This window comes from Onychostoma macrolepis, chromosome 05 (assembly GCF_012432095.1).
Source record: "Onychostoma macrolepis isolate SWU-2019 chromosome 05, ASM1243209v1, whole genome shotgun sequence".
NCBI lineage: Eukaryota > Metazoa > Chordata > Actinopteri > Cypriniformes > Cyprinidae > Onychostoma > Onychostoma macrolepis.
This window is the reverse complement of record NC_081159.1, coordinates 44,348,687-44,371,087: the sequence shown is the minus strand read 5'-3', so window position 1 is coordinate 44,371,087 and position 22,401 is coordinate 44,348,687. Positions and strand designations below refer to the sequence as shown.

The 22,401-nt window shown below is 39.3% G+C and overlaps 1 protein-coding gene across 1 annotated transcript in view; it reads left to right on the top strand.

Moving 5' to 3' along the window:
* The window catches only part of LOC131540825 (NACHT, LRR and PYD domains-containing protein 12-like), a 34,351-nt gene extending 23,082 nt beyond the window's left edge, over positions 1-11,269 (top strand). Inside the window, exons 8-11 of the mRNA XM_058776083.1 lie at positions 6,522-6,692; positions 7,816-7,986; positions 9,652-9,830; positions 10,208-11,269. Coding sequence (XP_058632066.1) covers positions 6,522-6,692; positions 7,816-7,986; positions 9,652-9,830; positions 10,208-10,254 — 568 coding nt within the window. The 3' untranslated portion in view covers positions 10,255-11,269. The remainder of the gene's footprint in view (positions 1-6,521; positions 6,693-7,815; positions 7,987-9,651; positions 9,831-10,207) is intronic.
* The last annotated feature ends 11,132 nt before the right edge of the window (positions 11,270-22,401 follow it).

The window sequence follows — 22,401 nt, the reverse complement described above, 5'->3', positions numbered from 1 at the left end:
TCCCGAGGCGGCGGTGCCGCTCACGATCCTCACAGGGTCCCCGGCGGCGGTGTCCGCACACAAGGTTCAGCGGCGGTAGCCGTTCACGATCGTCAGCGGCGGTAGCGTTCACGATCGTCGGCGGCGGTGTCGCACACAAGGTTCGAGGCGGCGGTAGCCGTTCACGGTCGTCAGCGGCGGTGTCCGCTCACGATAAATCGGCGGCGGTGTCGCTCACGATCGTCGGCGGTGTCCGCACACAAGGTTCAGCGGCGGTGTCGCACACAAGGTTCAGCGGCGGTAGCCGTTCACGGTCGTCAGCGGCGGTGTCGCACACAAGGTTCAAGCGGCGGTGTCCGCTCACGATAAATCGGCGGCGGTGTCGCTCACAGGATCCCGGCGGCGGTGTCCGCTCACGATCGCCCCGAAGCGGTGGTGCCGCTCACGATCTCACAGGATCCCAGCGGCGGTGTCCGCACACAAGGTTCGAGGCGGCGGTAGCCGTTCACGTCGTCAGCGGCGGTAGCCGTTCACGTCGTCAGCGGCGGTGTCCGCACACAAGGTTCAGGCGGCGGGTCCGTTGGGTTTGTCTCCGGTGCGGGGCTCGTCTCAGGCCTTCCCGAGGCGGCGGTGTCCGCTCACGATCGTCGGCGGCGGTGCCCGCTCACAAGGCTCCCAAGGAGGTGGAGCCAGCCATTGCCCGCCACGGGTGGCAGCTCTACACCCACCGCTGCCCTGGGTCCCCATCCCGCCGCTGCCTCAGTCCCCAGGTCCCCTCCAGCGCACGGACCTGGCCCTCCCCATCCCTTCCTTCCCCATCCCTCCCTTCCCTCCCTGCTCCGTTCTCGCCTTGTCTTCCCTTGGATGGGTGCTTGGGAACGTCTGGAATCCATTCCTTAGAGGGGGGGTCCTGTCATGAGTCCGGGTCCACGATGCTCCCCCTCACCACCAGAGGTCGCCACCTCCCGTCTTCCCAGACTCATTTTGCCATTACCACACACACCTGCCACTCATCACACTCCCAGCTGTTCCCCATCACCATGGACTATTTATTCACCTCACTCCCGCTACTCTGCCTGGTGATGTTATTATTGTATGGTTGTTTGTTGTCTCTGCCTGCCTGCCTGTTTTTCCCCTTCGGGGTGGTTTTTGTTGATCATTAAATTGTTTTTTCCTGCATCTGGACCCAGACCCTGTTCCTTCCGTGCACATCCCTACCGTGCCGTGACAGGAGGGTGGGCAGGGGAGCACCAATAATCCTTTCAGCAGTCCGAACCGTTCTCTGTAGTCTTCTGATGTCTGATTTTGTAGCTGAACCAAACCAGACAGTTATTGATGTGCACAGAACAGACTCGATGACGGCTGAGTTGAACTGTTTCAGCAGCTCCTGTGGCAGGTTAAACTTCCTCAGCTGGCGAAGGAAGTACAACCTTTGTTGGGCCTTTTTTTTACAATGGAGTCGATGTGAGTGTCCCACTTCAGGTCCTGAGAGATGATGGATCCCAGGAATCTGAATGTCTCCACTGCAGCCACAGTGCTGTCTATGATGGTGAGTGGGGAGAGTGCAGGGGGGTTTCTCCTGAAGTCCATGATCATCTCCACTGTTTTGAGCGTGTTCAGCTCCAGGTTGTTAAGACTGCACCAGACAGCCAGCTGCTCAACCTCTTGTCTGTAAGCAGACTCATCACCGTCCTGGATGAGACCGATGACTGAAGTGTCGTCTGCGAACTTCAGGAGCTTGACAGAGGGGTCTTTAGAGGTGCAGTCGTTGGTGTAGAGGGAGAAGAGCAGTGGGGAGAGAACACATCCCTGAGGGGCGCCGGTGTTGGTGGAACGGCTGTTTGACATGAATCTCCCCAGTCTCACTAGCTGCTGCCTATCTGTCAGGAAGCTGGTGATCCACTGACAGATAGAGCTAGGGACAGAGAGCTGGGTTAGTTTGGTCTGGAGGAGTGTTGGGATGATGGTGTTGAAGGCCGAACTAAAGTCCACAAACAGGATCCTCACATAAGTCCCTGATTTGTCCAGATGCTGCAGGATGAAGTGCAGTCCCATGTTGACTGCATCATCCACAGACCTGTTTGCTCAGTAAGCAAACTGCAGGGGGTCCAGTAAGGGTCCAGTGATGTCCTTCAGATAAGCCAGAAGCAGTTTTTCAAATGAGTTCATGACGACAGATGTTAGGGCCACAGGTCTGTAGTCATTAAGTCCTGTTATCTTGGGTTTCTTTGGAATGGGGATGATGGGGCTTATCATTGTTGAATATGAAATATGAGCCCGATTACCCCCCTCCCCACTCCCCCGCTGACCTGCACTCACACTTGCACTAAACTTTCCGTGCCGGAGCACGCTTACGTCATGTGCGAGATAACAGAGGAACCCAATTTCACTAATATACTGCCGAATAATTAATAATAATTAATTTATAATTTGTGCCGTGCATTGATTTTCACTTGGATGTATCAGAGAATTATTACAGAGGCAGCTGACGTTAATGAAATAATTTGCAGCTTTACTTGCAAATTACATTTCCTGTTCATCAATAAGGTGAGAAAAGTGTAGTGTAGTAGTAGTAATAGAATTTGTTTGCGGTCGTAATGATGACAGTAGCACACACAATATAGTATCTGTTCTGTGCTCCGGCGTGGTTAGCGCTCACACTGCATGCGTACCGCACCCGAACCCAACCAAACCGCGCTCTGGTCCACCTCTTCCAACCGGGCTAGGGACGACAAAACTAACCACGCCTGAGCGCAGCACGGGGCAATCACACTAGTCAAACGCGCTCGGGCACGGTTCAAAATGCCTAGTGTGAGTACACCCTAATATAGGATGTTAAAGTCTCTGTGAGCTCATCCAGATCGGTGGTAGCAGCTTCAAAAACGCTCCAATCAGTGCAGTCGAAACAGGCTTGTAAAACCCACTCTGTTTCGTTGGTCCATCTCTTTACAGTCTTTAATACAGGTTTAGCAGATTAAAATTTTTGCCTGTAGGTTGGTATAAGATGAACCAGGCAGTGGTCAGAGACCCCCTAAGCTGGGAGAGATTCACGGGAGAGACTGGCTTTATTAAAGTCCCCGTGTTGTTGTTCTGTGTCTGTGATCTGATCAGCGAGTTTCTGTAAATCTGAGCTCACGTGCGCTTGTGGTGGAATGTAAACATGAGAAGGAACGAGCAAAACTCCCGTGGAGAGTAGAAAGACTTACAGTTAATGAAAAGCACTTCTAGATCTGAACAGCACATCTTCTTTAACACTGTTACATCTGTACACCACCTCTCATTGATGTAAAAGCATGTCCCGCCACCACACGATTTCCCCGTTGATCGCGATCCGCTCTAAACAGCTGAAAGCCCGGCAGACTTAACGTGCTGTCCGGAATGGCGTCATTCAGCCAGGTTTCCGTGAAACACAGAGCAGCAGAGTGTAAGAAATCCTTACTTGTCCAGGAGTGCAGAAGAAGTTCGTCCATTTTGTTGGGTAGAGAGCGGAGATTCGCCAAATGTATGCTAGGCAACGCCATTCTAAATCCGCGTGGTCTGAGCTTCATGAGCACGACGACTCCCCCGACTACTATGTTCAGCAAAACATCCGAATAATCGAATACCGGTAAGAGATTTTGTGGTGTGTTCTGCTGAATGTTCAGCAATTCATCCCTGGTGAAACTGATTGTGTTTGAAAAACAAAAAACAGGAAAAACTAACAAAAACACTAAAACAACCGGAGAGCCAAGCACCATGGCTGCCATGTTCGGCACCATCTTGTTGAGATCCTTCTAACATATATGTTAGAACATATATGTATAACCTCCCACAAAGCAGGAGACGGAACACAATACAATACAAGCCAATATATGCATGCCGCTGAATATAAGGATAAACTGCTGCATCAGTGGACATGCATGTATCCACACACATAAAATGAACAGACAAGGAAAGACCAGAGACCCCCCACAAAGCAGATCTATCGCCAAGACATATGTACTGCTGCTGCTCCAAAGAGCCATGTGAACCGCATATATTACTATCTATGTGTGCCTGGGCCACCACACCGACCGGCTTAACACTAGTGGCCTACAACTATGTGTGCCTGGGCTACCACGCTGACTGGCTTAACTCTTATGAGACGCGCACTGTGTAATGTTAATTAACAAAAAGGATATATGTTGCAATCCGATAGATAAGACAGCAGCATCCAAGTGAGCAAATAGCATAATTTAGTCATTTGATATCTGCTATTACTTTCTAAACTTCATCAGTCCCAGAGGCAGCGTAACACCTCGTTAATTCATATTTGTGCAATGACGAGAAAGACAAAGTTAGCCGATGCATGCCTTTTACTCTCATGTAGGTAAAAGTTATCAGGGTTACAGTGCACAAAACTCCTGGGAGGACTGACTTGAATGAACTTAAATAAAAGCAGAATATAAACGTTCTTTCTCCATTTTCTGAACTACACCGCACAGCTAGAGCATGCGTCACACAAGCACATTTCTCCGAACTACACTGCCCATAATGCATTTCATTCAGGACCACAACCATAGATAGTGATCTTAAGCGATAACTCTTATTTCCCTTCTTCCGCAACCCTGTCGATATGACTGCGATAAGTGCATGCTTCTGATGCTGCGTGCCGCTGAAATCAACCACACACTCATCACAAAGATAAAAACTTTGACCTCAGAAATAACAAAGGTGACACTGAGATTATGCCGATGTATATGGGGAACCCCAGTTGAAATGCATACACAAGAATGCTTATTTCGTTTTACCTGTTTTCATGTCCGTTACTAGGTGTGTCCTCAGAGCGATTAACTAAACTGCCTTTGCTCCAGCTGTATAAAAACAGATGCTAAATGCTGCTGCTAATATGCTTAATATTTCGCTGCATACGATGCAATCTGCTAACATGACACTTAGTTTAAAGTTGTTTATGGTTGCTCATTTTTGTATTCAATTAGGCAGACCACGCGAATATACACAGCGATATGGGTTAAAAGAGCATTCACTTATCTTAGATGTTGATTTCAGCTGTTCTGAAGTGCGCTGCCAAACTGCTACAGCAAACTAGGGGTGGGCGGATCGATCCTAATATCGACACCAACGTTGGTATCGGTATCGGATCGATACTAACCTGATTAGATCGATACTTTAGGTAAATTTTTTTCTCCTCTACACTTAATACATTGCTTAATACATTCAACAAAAAAATACATATCTGTGTGTTTATAAACCGCTCTTTTCACGTCTCATATGCAAACATTACTGCTCCTCCCCTGCTTTGTGTTTTGTTATGCCATTACGTGACTCAGCGGCTCCAAGCGCAAGCGGATATTATTGGCTACAGCGAGAGATGGAACTGTAGAAATTCGCTACTGTGACAATAGCACCAAACTTATTCACCTTTTTCAATGTGGAAGTAAGCTTTTTTCATAGACTGAATGTGTGAGACTTCCACTTCATTAGGCATGGTAGGGAAATCATGAGAAAAATAACAGTGTAATAAACGGTAACATTGTTTGTGCTATCCACCGTATGTGTTTATAATTAAGACAATTCATTAAAAATAATATGGTAAGAAACACCAGTTTGCAATACAAACAAGCAGCAAAATGAGCTGTCTTGTACAGTTAAAAATTGCTGGAAGCGGATGAGACTGAAGCCAGACCCATTAAATTTACCGAATTTGGCCTTTTTATTCAGTATTACTGTCTTCAACCATTAAGCCATGTTGTTGTTTTCTATTAGAGGAAAACACTTAACATGCATGCACTTTGCGTTCATATCTTGGGCTGCTTGCCTGCATATAGTTTGCATCATCAGTATGCTGAGTTGGCCTTTCAATATTACTTAATGCATTAGGCCACGTTAAGTTTTTTTCCCGTTATAACTCTTTTCTATGGGAGGAAAATGATTAACACGAAACTTTATGCATTGCTTTCATATTCTGGGCTCCTCTGCTTGCAAACTCCTTTCAGAAAGGCAAATAATATCAACATAGCTTTAAGGTGAATGTAATATTTTAGTCATATCAACATAAGTTATTGTTAATTTTCAAAGTGTAATTGGTCATTTAAATGTATGTTATTAAAAGGGGAAAAGTATCGGTATCTGTATCGGTATCAGTATCGGCGATACTTGCCCTGTATTTACTTGGTATCGGATTGATACCAAAATTTGCAGTATTGCACACCCCTACAGCAAACAAAAGCCAGGTATTTGAATATTGAGCAGTGAGCTTATTGGCTACTGATACAGGAGAAAACCAATCAGCTGTGCCATGTGATAATGATGTCATTAGGTCAGATTGAGTTAGACCTATCGGACTGCGCCGTCTAGAGTTTCATGCCAGAACTCTGTATTTATCCTGCATGAATGAGACTTTGGATGTTTAATGATCATGTTTTGTGTTCTGTGACTAGACCTCAGTTCAGTGATCCATCAAACACATTGATTTGTGATATAAATTTGTATTTTATCTTTAAAAATGGATTTACAGCTAAACTGATCTGAGAGAGTGAAGAGTGTGTCATTATTCTCTGCAGGTTGATTTATTGTGGCGTCACAGATGAAGGTTGTGCTGCTCTGGCTTCAGCTCTGAGATCAAACCCCTCACACCTGAGAGAACTGGATCTGTCGTGGAATAAAGTAGGAGATTCAGTGAAGCTGCTTTCTGAAGTACTACAGAATCCTCACTGTAAACTGGAGAAATTGAGGCAAGATCATATATGACTCTCACATGCTATGTAGTGAATAGTGTCATCAATGAAGACTAATTTTGCATAAGACAGACATTTTGTATAACATACAGATATAGTGCATATAATAAATATAGTTTATCTTGCTTGAATGAGGCTCTGGATGTTTTATGATCATGATTTGTGTTCTGTGACATTTTAGTCCAATGATCCATCAAACATATTGATTTGTGCTTTACAGGGTTACTCCACCCCAAAATGAAAATTTTGTCATTAATCACTTACCCCCACGTTTTTCCAAACCCGTAAAAGCTTTGTTCGTCTTCGGAACACAATTTAAGATATTTTGGATGAAAACCTGGGAGGCTTGTCACTGTCCCACTGACTGCCAAGTAAATAACACTGTCGAGAAGGGGTGGGAATCTTCAGGTACTTCACGATCCGATACAATTCTGATTCTGGGAGTCACGATCTGATTCTAAAACGATTCTTGATCTACAGTTTTTCCCCAATTAATTCTTACATCTTTACAACTTTAACTTTTAACCAAAATTGCAGTTTCTATGCTTTTTGTTTATGGAATCTCTGTATGTCAGTACTGCCATCTTAAAAGGGGTGTGAATCTTCACTGGTTTCACGATTCAATTCAATTATGATTATCATTATCAACTCAATATCATGATGCGTCACATTCTCAGTTTTCAATATTACAGCACATGGCTACATTTTCCTATAAATTTTATATCAAATTTTTGCAAAATTTACTTTCCTTATTAAGGAGCAGCGGGATTATCCCGGGCGATTCAAAGTTTACTTCAGGACGTCAGTGGCTCAGTTTGATGCTTTGCTAGCGATACTAGAGCCACATATTAAAAAGATGACCACCAATTTCTGTGAACTCCGTCTGCAAAGATCTATACACAGTGATTTGTGCTGCGAGATGACGTGGATGAACTTGACAGTCGCCATTCTGGATTTTGGTGTTCGCTTGTACGGTGGCTCTGGACTGTCAAAACACCTCTCAAAATGCTTGCCACGGATGAAAATTCAGAAAAAAGGCAGTGTGTAAACGTGACTGACAGATGTTTTGTGAATACGGGCCCTGATCTGAAAGAGTGAAGTGTGTTATTGTTCTCTACAGGTTGTATAAGTGTGGAGTCACAGATGAAGGTTGTGCTGCTCTGGCTTCAGCTCTGAAATCAAACCCCTCACACCTGAGAGATCTGAGTCTGACGTGGAATGAACTAGGAGATTCAGTGAAGCTGCTTTCTGATGTACTACAGAATCCTCACTGTAAACTGGAGAAACTGTGGTAAGATCATATATGCACATGAAGCACATTGTAAAGTATATTTGAAGTGAGTTCAACTGACAGCTGTAACACATGAGCTGCTCTTCACAAATTATCACTTACTGATAACTCACAAATGATTTATTCCATTACTGATTACAAATTACATGATGAAAATTGTAGGTAGTAACAATCTATTGAATTATACTGTACATATTAGGTAGCATAATCTGACTACTTCTATATTACTTTTGACCTGACTTGTTCATCACCGTTATGGCTCATAACTAAATTATAAAGCTTGTTCAATATTTAAAACAAACACTGGGTATAAACCAAACATAAGAGAAAAGAAAAGTTGGCACCAACTTCTGCCAACTTTTCTTTTTTCTTATTGTTTACAATAGTTGAGCACTTGAGCAATAGTTTTTTTTTTTTTTTTTTGCATCAGATGTGCACATTTTTAAAAAACTTTTTATAAACCAAACATATAAATAAATCACAAGACTCTTGATGCTACTTAAGATTTCCAGTTACGCCTTCCTTTAATCCATAAAGAATACAACTTAATCAAACATTCAACAAATAATACAAACTAATTCATTAAAGGTATTTAACGAAATATTTACAAAAACAACAAAGGTAAACAGGTGGGGCAGCTTAGGAAAACAAGAACAGCCTGACTACACCTGATCTGCTGGACAGATCTTACCTCACTCCGGAGAAAATAAAAAGATGAGTGTTGCGTGTGCTAACAGATCAGACCAAATACATTCTTGAATCAGTCACATAAACAGTCTACAAATTACCTAAAAAGTTATCTAAACGTTATCAAAATCCCTGCTGACATTTTGAATTGCGTTCAACTTCGTGAAGTGGACGAGGGAATTTTATATGTTCAGACCCTCAACTCCTGGACTTTGATCGAGGGAGTGAGTTTACTTCATATGTACACTGCAGGCAGCTTCATAGACCACAATGCAACACAATGGCAGCCAGGGGTGTAAATTTCGTCCAACAGTTGGGGAGTACAATAAACATAACATTTCTCAAGAGAATATTTTTGAAGGGGACACACATAATACAGCTAAAATTGTACTTGTAAGAATATATATACAGAAGAGGAAAGCCTTACTACTATTAGTGCAGCAGGGAGACCGTGCCAAATTAGACAACTTCAAGCTGTTGTGGTCGCGCCGCGACCAGATATGTACCAGATATGGGTGTCATACCATAAAATATTATTTATTTTATACGACTGACTTTGTATTTAATGTGAATTTAATAAAAACATTGTAAGTGACTGTAAAGTTTGCAAGTGCGTTGTTTCAGGAAAGATGAGACCAAACATGACACAATTCTGTGTTTGACCACAAGAGCTCCTGTGAAGCAAATGTCCTCCTGTAGGTGTTTATTAGAGGAGCAAGTGACTGTTTCTCCAGACAGATTCATCCTTATATCACTATGAAACAATATCTCACATTCAGCTCTGTGTGTCTGTTCAGTCCTGAAGCACATGACAGTTTCAAACAACATCATTGAGCATCAACATGCAGAAATCTCAATCTATCAGCAGCAGTGTGGCAATGATTGTCATTATATCTCCTCTCCTGCTCTGAGACCAGAGTCAATAACAAACTACAGACACTTCAACTACAATTCACATTGTGTTATTGTTCTCTACAGGTTGAGGGATTGTGGCGTCACAGATGAAGGTTGTGCTGCTCTGGCTTCAGCTCTGAGATCAAACCCCTCACACCTGACACACCTGGATCTGTCATTGAATGAACTAGGACAATCAGGAGTGAAGTTACTCTCTGATCTGAAGGACGATCCACTTTATAAACTGGAGACATTAAACTATCGTGAGTGTCTGTTTATTTAAACAAACAATTTTTTTTATTTTAACAATTTTTAAAATGACCCAAGTTCAGTATCAGATCTCCTGTGTGTGTAATTGAAAAAAATTAAATAATTCAGCTCCAATTTAGTGTCTGTACTTTAAACTGTTTAATTCTGTGATGTTACTGATTTACTAATATATGAATATTTTCATCTTTTATAGTATCTGTAAGTGATAGAGTTGTTGATTATTTATTGTTATTAATCTGTGATCAGTTGTTCATTCATATCTCTGGCTGTAATATGAATATACTGTGTGTTTTCTGAGCTGGATCTGCTGATGTGATGTGACAGCAGTAATGTCTCAGATTCATATGTGACTGTCTGTGTTTTATTGTAGGACCCTCAGTATTTGGACGTCAGTCCAGTTTCCTCAGGATCAGCTGATGGTGAATAAGGAGCCGCTACAGAGACGTCAGTCACACAATCAACAGACTGAAGACACAGAGACACACAGCATCACACTGTCTGAACTGGAGAAATCTCTGTGCGTAAGGGACAAGGCCGAAGACCTTTGCTGGATGCCCGTGCTCTTCGGGCCCTCAGACGACACTGCATCACTCATTGGCATGATTCTGTCATTGAAAATGACATTTAGTCATTGACTAAATGGGCCCAGGAATACTTCCAGAAACCACTGTCGGTAAACACAATCCGCCGTGCTATCTGCAGATGCCAACTAAATCTCTATCATGCAAAAAGGAAGCCATATGTGAACATGGTCCAGAAGCGTCGTCATGTCCTGTGGGCCAAGTCTTATTTAAAATGGACTGTTTCAAAGTGGAAAAGGTCAGACGAGTCCAAATTTGACATTCTTGTTGGAAATCATGGACGTCGTGTCCTCCGGGCTAAAGAGGAGGGAGATCTTCCAGCGTGTTATCAGCGTTCAGTTCAAAAGCCAGCATCTCTGATGGTATGGGGGTGCATAAGTGCATACGGTATGAGCAGCTTGCATGTTTTGGAAGGCACTGTGAATGCTGAAAGGTACACAAATGATGTGCATTTCAGCAGGACAATGCAAAACCACACACTACAGCTATTACAACAGCATGGCTTCGTAGTAGAAGAGTCCGGGTGCTGAATTGGCCTGCCTGCAGTCCAGATCTTTCACCTATAGAGAACATTTGGCGCATCATTAAACAAAAAATATGTCAAAGATGACCACAAATTCTTCAGCAGCTGGAAACCTATATCAGGCAAGAATGGGACCAAATTCCAACACCAAAACTCCAGAAACTCATAACCTCGATGCCCAGACATCTTCAAACTGTTTTGAAAAGAAGAGGAGATGCTACACTATAGTAAACATGCCCCCGTCACAACTATTCTGAGACCTGTAGCAGGCATCAAATTTGATTAAATTTGATTTAAATTTTCATTTATTACAAAACAGAAAGAAAAATGGTGCTTATAGTGATAGTTCACCCAAACATGAAAATTGTCATTACTTAGACACCCCATGTCGTTCCAAACCCGCAAGACCTTCGTTCATCTTCAGAACACAAATTAAGATATGTTTGATGAAATTTGAGAGCTCTCTGACCCTCCATAGACAGCAATGCAACTGAAATATTCCCAGGTCCAGAAATGCAGTAAGGACATTGTTAAACAGTCCATGTGACACCAGTAGTTCAATCGCACTTTTACGGTTATGAGAATATTTTTGTGCGCAAAGAAAACAAAATAATGACTTTATTCAACAGTACTTCTCCTTCGCGTCACCCTAGTGCGCCATTATAGAGAGTATCACAATGCGTTTCTCTGCATGTAAACAAGCCTCAGCGCATGCATGTTCTACGTCAGCAAAAGCACTCGCATGCGCTGATTACATGCAGAGGTACTCTTGACAATGGTGGAAGGTGTGATTTGGAGAAAAATAATTATTGAATAAAGTCATTATTTTTGTTTTCTTTGCACACAAAAAGTACTCCCGTAGCTTTGTTAAATTGAGGTTGAACCAGTGATGTCACATTAATTACTTTACCAATGTCCTTACTACGTTTCTGGATCTGGGAACATTTCAGTTGCATTGCTGTCTATGGAGGGTCAGAGAGCTCTCAGATTTCATCAAAAATATCTTAATTTGTGATGAAGATGAACGAAGGTCTTACGGGTTCGGAACAACATGAGGGTGAGTAATTAATGACAGAATTCTAATTTTTTTGGGGGAACTAACCCTTTAAAGGGACAGGTTCACCTGAAAATGAAAATTACCACCATTACCCACTATCATGTCATGCTAAAGGCATACGAATCTTGTTCATCTATGGAACAAAAATTAAGATATTTTTAAAACTCTCTCACCATTTTGTCAATCCATTGAAAGTGTAGGCAATCAACATTAAGCTTAAAGACAAGTTTTTCCATATGAATAAAGTGGTTTCATTCAAGTCTTCTAAAGAAGACACAAACATTAACTGAGAAGCTTGAGCTAAGGGTTTTTTATTATGTGTCAAAGCCTAAACTAAATACTTTTTGAAGCTTGAAAATAAAGACTGCCTAGACTTCCAATGGACAGACAAAAATGAAAGAATATCAAAAATATATACTTTTGTTTGAAGATGAATGCCCTGACATTTGTGCTTTTTTCAGTTGCTTATAAACATTTTAATGGCTAAAGTCTAAAAACACTGTATTCAGCACAAACTGGGCTACAATAATATGTGAGCAGCATGTACGTACGTGATTGTGTTTTTGAGAAAACAACGTTTATGCGTGGTTACAAAAAAACTCAAATTTTACAGAACATTTGTTCACAAGACTTTTGAGAACTGGATCTTGTAGCCTAGAATATTTGCTTCAAAATGATTTGAAAATAATCTAACTCACTCATTCAGAGAAAACAATATATTGATTTAAATTCACTTTTTGAGTAGAAAGGCTCTATGCGAGAGGACGTGACTCACACCTGAGAAGACAAAGGCCCGCATAATGAGCTCCATAATGAGCCATTGAGTCAGGTGTGTGACTGAGAGAGAAGAATTACAAGAAAGAATGGGAGGAAAAAAGAAATGTGTTTACATATAACTATCACATAAAATAACTTGAGATTCACTTGCGAGTGCAGTTAAACAGTTTATTAGGAACAAACAAACAAATAAACAACAGAAGAGTCAAGACATCATGGGTGCAATATCCAAAATATCCAAAACAGTGGCAGGAAACTGGAACCCAGGAAAACAGGAGAAGCAGAAACTGCATGAGAAAACACAAAACAGACGTGAGCAACACTATGAACGGACAAAGACAAAGCAAACATGGTGACAATACATACACTACCAGTCAAATTATTTAAACAGTAAGATTTGTAATTTTTTTTTTTTTTTAAGAAGTGTCTTCAGCTCACCAAGGCTGCATTCATTTGATCCAAAGTACAGCAAAAACAGTACATTCTATGTATTATAATATATAGGCCTACATATTTTTACTATTCAAAATAAATAAAGCATAGAACATATAACGATCTTCACGTCGTGCAACATTTAAATGCAATGAAAGGTTGCCTATCATATTTCAAATGTTGCACTCCATTTTACACATTTTATTCTGGAGTTATAGTTTGGGACAAGTTCACCTAGTAAATGCGTTCAACTTTGTCACAACGACACATTATCGAATGCCAATAAGAAACATTACTCACTCGGTATAAAGTATCTCGTCCTCCGCGGCTCCAGCTGCGCTCGCGCTCTGTTTGTGAGGTAAACAAAGCTTTTTCCTCTCAGCGCGTCTTCTGGGGGTAAATACAAGGTTTTTTCCTCTCAGCGTGTTCTTCCAAAACTGAAAAGTATCCGAGATGAATGCATTGCTGCTTTGTTTACGGTGGTGTGGGCGTTTACATGCCGCGTGGCTCTCGTGGAGGTTTGTAATAACAATAGCGCGAGCAGCGCGTGGGCGTGACCTAATTACAGATAATGAGACCAGACAGAAAAACTGGACATGTCCTTGGTTTCATACGGTTTACTTTATCACAGAATATTTGTTTTTGGTAAGACATTACTTCATTTAACAGTAGACATATCAAGCTTTCTATAGATCTATTTCTCATGTCTCTGTGTGAAGTATTTGCTGAGTTACAATTCATTTTAGTGACGTTTCAAAAAGCAGTTCATGGAGACGGAGAAGACAGAGAGCACCCTGTTTGTTTTCTTTATTCTTCAAAAGCACAAAGTTTAGTTTTTATTATGAGTGTATACAAATAAAAGTAGACCCCTTACAGATTCGAATGGTGTATTGCTCTTATCTGTACGATCAAAAATGGCAGAGTAATTCAAGCTCATTTCGGCCTTATCAGAAAAATCTGCCTCAAAACGCATGCGTTTGGCGACCCCAGAGGGTTAAATATTTTTTGGTCTGCCATTTAGATGTAATAACAAAGTCTCCTTAGTCTTTGGTAATGATCATAGACTGTATGGTAAATAGTCTAATAGATTAAAATAATTTACAGTAACTTATTTAGATTGAGTTCTGCTTAACCTAATTAGCTTTTGAGCTCACATCACAAATATATATCGAGTTGAATTAACTTTTTAAAATTTTTGAGTTAAATTAACTCATTTCATTTAGTGAATTTCACTGTTAGATTTTACAGTGTATTGTTCTGGAACTTAAATGTGTAAGTTGCGTTGCTGCCTATAGAGGGGTCAGAAAGTTCTTGGATTTCATCAAAAATATCTTAATTTGTGTTTTGAAGATGAACAAAGGTATTACGGGTTTGGAACGACATGAGGGTGAGTAATTAATAACAGAATTTTCATTTTTGGGTAAACTAACCCTTTAATGTTTGTGGAGTACAATTTGACTGGAAGCGTAAAACTAAGTTAATTTTCATGAGTTTGTTTGGTTACAGGTCGTTAGATCTAGCGTTCTGACTCTATGTGTGTGCTACAGTACAAGCAGCGCATTGATTTAAAATAGCGATGGAACTGATTGTAATTATCTGCATTCACTGTTTTAATGCACACCTTCCAGTCAATCAGAGAGAATCGGAGTCCACAAAAAAAAAAAACTGTTGAGAGCTGATGTGAAGCATTGAGAATAATTGCTGTTATATCTAGATTTCATTACCTTTCCACTGCCTCAGCTCTCTCTCTGTTTTCATACTGAAATGGCACTAGTATTGCAAATCTTCTTTTAGCTCTTTGACTTCTTTTAACTCCTCAATCTCTTCATGTCTGAAGATCTCTTCCATGGCTGAGACGACAGAGGACTTATACACTTGATTTCTCCAGCACAGGTCTTAGTTCCTGAAATACAATAGCAGTTATTATGTATTCTAAACTATAAAGATAATAGTTAATAAAAGATCAATTAAATAAAGTAGATTACTGCTCACCATTGTTTGAGTGCTTGTTTCACCACAGCCATCATCCTCTGTTGAATTATATTTTTGGTCGTCTTTTTTTAGTTGTTACCAGTGCATTTCCTGAAAATAGCAATCACACACTAATAAAATGTCCATTTCCACACATTAATGTCACACTACTGCACATAAATGCTGGTGTACAGTGCTGTGAAAACAAATCCTGATTTATTCTATTTGTGAGTATATCCAGCACTAAATATTGTCAGATATTCCTAAGAAAATTAACATAAAACAAAGGCAAATAAGGTTATCATTAATAAACTGTATTTTGTGTTTATTCAGGTTGCCTGTTTCATGCACTTTTTTTGAAGATTTGAACCAATTTAAGTCAAGTCACCATTATTTATATAGCGCTTTATACAATACAGATTGTTTCAAAGCTGCTTTACAGTGATAAAAGAAAAATAATGATGCAGACAGAATTCACATCTGCTGTGAAGCAGCTCTAAACAGTAAAACGTGTCATTGTTCAGCTGAAATCAGTGTTAATTTCGATTAACTGTATAAAAATCATCAAATATAAAATAATTTAAATGCATCTAGATAGCAGTGGTGTCATCATCTAGCTCAGTTCAGTCCTCATCCAATAGTGTCAGTGGAGTCAGATCAATAATACTGCTGAATATTATTAGTCCCCAAATAAGCACGCCAGAAGTCGACCGTGGCAAGGAACCCAAACTCTGTCAGGTGACAGAATGGAGAAAAAATCCCTCGGGAGAGAGTATGTTTAGTTTATGAATCAGTTCTCCTCTCGCCAACAAATGAACATGGTGTGATTATGATTCAGGCTGCATCACAATTTAGTGTGAAATATACAGGACTGTAGGCCTACAAGTTATGGATCTCATTTAAAGACTAAAATCTAAAATCAGGTTTACATTTGTGGCTAACTAGAATGTGAGTGACCTTTTAAAGCATTTCCAGAAATAAAGTCTCACCAACATCTGTTGAGTGCCTTTTCACTTTCTCTCTTCTTCTCTTTCCTAATGCTTCCTCTGGTACACTGTACACTGAACACCTTTCAATGATTTTTTCCTCATGTCAATTAGGGGTTGATGCTCTCCTAGAAACAAACAAACAAACAAACAAATACACTGTATATCCACCCTGTGGGACGCCTACGTTTACTTCACTATTTTACAATTAAATACTAATCTAATCATGACAAACTATATATCGTTGGAAAGGTCTAAGACTCTAAATAGGTATTTTACCACTTTTTGTTAAAAATTATGTAGGAAAAGTAATAGATTAATTTATGACAAGAGTGCACCTGAAAAATGTACATCATAACAGGAGTTCTGACCTTTGTCACAGAAAGTATTTTTCTCTGTCACGCTTTAGAAATCATAAGAAATTATATATCAGTTGAAAACTTAAAATCTCAAAATTCATCCTTTGAAACCCATTTTAAAATCAGACATTGCATTACCATGGAAATGGTACATCAAAATCACGTTGGAAAATGTTTTCATTCATGAATTATAAAAAAATAAGTTTGGATAGTGCACTATCATGACTGTGTTCAAAACTGTGAGTGACAGTTAAGGGGTTAATCTATGCGAGTGAAATATTCCATAGGCAAATATTTTTGTACGAATATTTTATAGGAAGTCTACATTACAAAAAATACAAAAAAAAAAAAAAAAAAACACTTGCCAACCACAGCACTTGGTACATATTGCACAATACAGCATAACTGCAGTACAGGGCCTATTATACAAGAAGACTTTATTGGCAATGAAAAGAACCTCATTGCCATAAGTGAAATTACTGAACCTAATCACAGGAGCTTTATTTAAAAAAATCCTCATAAAAAATAAATAAATACAATTAAATAAATTTAATCAGACAAATTTAGACGTTTTTGCATCTTATATCTTCACCTGCATTTCAGCGTATCACTGAACTGCAGTTATATTGTATCTGTACTTCATTATACTGCAAATCTACAGTTGCACTTCATTGTACTTCAGTTTTACTGCTCTTGAACTTTAATGAACTGCAGTTATATACTTCATTATACTGCAATTGTCCAGTTGTACTTCATTGTACTGCATTTATACTGCTTTAAACTGCAGTTATTTTTTGTAAGGGTACACACAATGTTAAACAGACCCGAGACCCTAAGTAATAGATTGGGACCCGACCCGGACCCGGCTGACCATTTAAAATATAGACCCGAACCCGTACGGGTCCCGGGTTGGGTCCCGGGTCCTCGGGTCTCGGGTCCTCCGTGAAGACCTCTAGTCTGTGGTGAACTGAATATGCAGAAACAGAACAAGTGTGTTGTCGTTTGGTGACTTAAGTGTATGTGCTTTAAGTGACACTTAATTTCATGAAATCTTCAGGAAAGAAGAAGCTTTACCTAAATATAGAATTTAATTTTTATTTAAATTAGAGGTAAAGTATTTGCTTAGTCAGCTTGATTTAGATTGAAAACATACAATATCTCAGCAAACATATTTACATCGTCTCTCTCAGAAAGAGATTTGTTCACAGTTGGTGTTAAACCATGTACATTTAGAAAGTGCCATAATGTGTTGTTCTTACATCAAATCAATTGGATTAATTGGATTAGCTAGAAATAAGTTTTTTTTTTGTTGTTTTTTGCTTAAGTAATTCTTGAGTGCTTTCTTAAATCGGCTAATCTGGGTAACTCACACGTGTCTTGTATCATGCTGCTCTCTTGTTTCATAAAAACAAAACAAAAAATAATGTAGTAAGAATGACATCAGAGGACTTCAGTAATATTACTGTAAGATTGTTGTTGCAGTGTTGGTCTTGTTGCTAGGCTGATTGTTTAGTACAATTTAATGGACTATTTTTTTCTTAGTGTAAGCTTTTAGATAATATACAAGTAAATGAACATAATTTCAACTCAAATCTAGCCATATTTATTTATTTGAGCAGCCGTGTAACAGGAATAATACTGTACCCAAGATAATTGTTTACTTTAATTGTAGATGTAAGACACCAACAATTTAAGTTAATTTATCAGGAGCAAGTCTGGTGTGCATCATTTTATAATCAATGGGCCGAGGTGAATGTGAAAGGTGTCTGTGGTTGAGAATACCAAGAAGTTACTGTAACATGTTTTGATTACACTCCTTGGTCGTGCGCTTTATTTGCACAGCACTGTAACAGTTACCAAACCAAGAAACCTCACTGGATTCCTTCCAGTCATCTCTGTATGTGTGAGTTATGCTCATCATCTGCGTAAAAAGAAATGTCAGAGATAAGACATCTAGAAACTGCCTGAGAAACTTACAGAAGATTCCCACAATTGCCAAAAAATGGATAAGGTTAAATCATATAAGGACAATTAAATTATAGAATTTTAATTAGTTTAAGTTCATTATTTCTTCATTTTGCAAAATTCATTTACACAGATGAACTACAAATTAATCTATTATTTTGTATCTATTTTAGCAGGTGGAATGATAGAACAATATAGTGATAGATAGATAGTCAAAATGATGAGAAAACAGTTTCCAAAAAAACATTTTTAGAAAATAAACACATTTTATTCCTGACATCAACTTGAATTAACCATCCTAGTTCAATTTTACTATAACTTCTGTATTCCAAAAAATAAAATAATTGTCTGTGCACAAGGTGACTCAGTGTAAGACAAACTGCCAGTAAGTCAACTCCTCCACCGCTCCACCTCCACAGGAAACTGGTATAAAATAAAGGCAACCCAAAGCTCTTCTTTACATCTCCTCTTTTGAGGGCTGAATATCAAGAAAACACCTAGAACAGAGAAAGAGGATTGAAGAATGATTTTCACTGGCGTCATCCTTTCTGCTCTGGTCATGCTTCTGCTTTCTGACAGAGTTCAGTGCAGACGGGTCCACTGCAAGTCTGACTGTCGCTCTTTTGTGGAGGGCTTTCCTGTGAGACTGAAGGCATACGGAGAAATACAGAAGTTTTATGTAAGTATATTTAGACTGATTGAGTTTTTTCATGATATATTGAGGTTTGAAGTTCTCTCTAATGGGATTTTGTTTACATTCGTTCTCTTCAGGAGTCCAAAGATGACTGGGAACCATTTCTGAATGAAAACGTGCAACAGAATATCAATGTACCATTCATTTACTCCCACAATACTATAACAGCAATTATTAACATTTAAAATTAACAGCAGAAGTAATCATACTGAAACTGAGAGTTTAGTGCGAGTAGTGTGATAACCGTGTGGGTGTCTGAAACTGCTCATAAAGAATAAATCTCATACTGTATATGATCCACAGAGTCCTTATGGATGTCACGTTATGAACGAGATCCTGCGCTTCTACTTAGACATCATTCTGCCAACAGCTGTCCAGGAGAACCTCTTGCACTGCAAAACACCAGTCGACTCCATAGGAAATATATTTCAGGATCTCAAGCGGGATATACTGAAATGTGTAAGTCTGTCTTTTGGTCATTAACATATAAAATGCATTTAAAGGATTTTTGTACCGAAATCCGACCCTCCATGAAAATCATACCCCATCAAATTTCGAGACTTCCACAGGGTTAAGAATAAAGCTGCCAGCTGCCTAAATAAAGCTGTTAAATTCACATTGCAACAACTCTCCTGCTGCATGAAGATCCAGGTCGTATTTGCTGTTGTCATTTCTTATTAGTTCACTCGGTGATTTGAGTATAATGCTGTATTACTCTGCCCACTGAACTTGCATATGAATGTCATCCCTGTTGAAAAAACAATAGAACCATCACAGAAAAATCTAATGGTTTCCACTACAAATGCATTAAAAACCATCAACTTTTAACCATTAAAAAATGGTTTTCTGTTGTGTGTTTTGGGACATATTCCATTAAGATTGATTGGTTTTAACAAGCCACCAATAGAAGAGACCCACAGGGTCATTACAGTTTCCATTAAAACCAGTACAAGTCCCATTATAACCAGTAAAACCATTACAAATTTTGTGATGGTGTCTATTGTTTTTTTCAGCAGGGATAAAGAATAATAGTAATTAATCGCATTTGTTTCTCGCATATGTCATGACTTCGGTCTGATCGGCTGGGTGTAGTCCTTGTCGTGTTTGTTGTATGGGTTTTGTTTTGACAGATCGCCATGTGCTCGTTGTCTTCGTGGACTAGTTAGTTCCTCGTTTCTCCCTCTATTTAAGTTCCTCTTGTGTCAGACTGGTGTTGTATGAACACTTTGCTCGTGAGCTGCTTTTGGTTTTGCTGTGTTATGTCCAGTTGTGTTTTCCGAGGCTCCAAGTGCAGTTTAGTGTCTGTGGTTTGATTTCTTTTCTTGCTGCCTCTCTGCCTCTCGTTCCTCCAGATCTCTGATCTTCAGCTCCTGGCCTGTCGTTACCTGAGGCGTGTATTACAGCTTCTTCTCTTCTCCTGCTCCTGTCTGCGGTGAACTCTCCGCTCTGACACTGTTCTCTGTCTTGTGGAGCGTCTGGATGCTCGTTTGGACTGTCCTCCTCTTCCCCGTCTTCAGCCACCGCCCTGGATTACAGCTTCCAGCTTCTGATCCTGCTGTGTTTTGTGTTTTTTGAGAGTTAGATGCAAGCAGGCATGTGTTTGTTAACAGGCACTTTTTATGCACAAAAACTGAATCTTCATAAATTTGTATTCTTATTTTTCCTCTCGCTGTCTTCAGCCTACAGTTTGTAGAACAAAACAGTTTCTCATATTAAGTGATGCATCTTTTAATGTCGCATTTTAAATGAATGCTACTGTCCCAATTTATCTAACATGTTCGGGTAAATTCGGACAGTAACAAAACATGATATTTTAAAAAATAGATTGAAAAAGCTCATTGCATAAAATTGAATGATCACATGAACACAGCTTAAATGAACACTAGGCAAAAATGTTAAATAAAATAATAATAAAATAAAATAAAAACACAAATGAATTAATTATATGTACGTTTTATTTAGACAAATGTAGATTTCTTAATGTTACTGCAAGTTTTGCAGAATTTATTTATTTATTATTAGGCTATTATTATTATTATTTTTTACATTTAATTTCAGTTCTTAATACTGGTAGAAATGCAATGAAATGCTCTAAATTAGAGCATGAGACAACTGGTAAAGCTGGAAATGTACTTTATATTTAAATATATCATATAAATGAAAGATCCCACATTATCTACTTACACATTCGTAATATTTATTTTGAAAATGGCAAAACACAAACTGACTTCATTGGTCTGTCTGCATTTCAGTATGAGCGCCATTTATAACAAGAGACTTTTATTAAATATCTGTGATCAATGGCTGAACCTCTTTGGTTTAACCTCAAGAGTTCAAACGATGTCAATCAAACTCAGAAAAGGATGTTTTAATTTGATTAGATTCAATGGCATCACTTTCAAGCTTGAAAACCTTTCAGCCATGTAGCCTAGAAAATATATAGGAAAGAAATACTGAATATTTTATATAGAATAAGTCAAATGGGAAGTGTAGTGCAGTTTTTATGGGTACCAGCACATGTAGGGATACAAGGGAGTGAAACAGCAGACAAAATGGCTAAAGAAGCACTCAAAATTTGTATAGGATACAAAGTAACATAAAACAAGGTAAAATTAATCATCATAAAAATAGGAAGGACTTTATTATATTTACAAGATTAAGAATGGGCCATACTAATCTTAATGCAACACTTCATATAATCGGCAAACATAATTCTGGTTTATGTAATGCATGTCAGGAAATGGAAACTGTCGAGTAGTTTTGATTAAAAAAAATATGAACAAGAAAAACTGATCATATAAGAGATATGCAAGCTTTTGGTATTATGGAATTGACCTTATATAATATTTTAAAGGCAGGAGTAGAATTTGATAAAACAATTACAGCTTTAATGAAGTTCTTGAGAATTTTTTTTTATTATTATTAAACATATACTACAAGAACTCATATAGGTAACAGCATAGTATAAAACCAAATACAATAACAGTCAGCATCAAACCTTAAGGGGATCCACAATACAGGCAAGGCAAAAAAAAAAAAAAAAAAAAGTTCCTGAGAAATAGCGGTCTAAAGAACAGAAAATCTTCCTCGAGTTCGGTCTTCTTAACACTCCGGTACAATAGGTGGCGGTATGCAGCTTCCCAGCTGAGCCAATAAAACCACAGAAGAAGAAGAAGTGAACCAATCAGCTGACAGTCGCGCATGCGCAGTGGATCATCG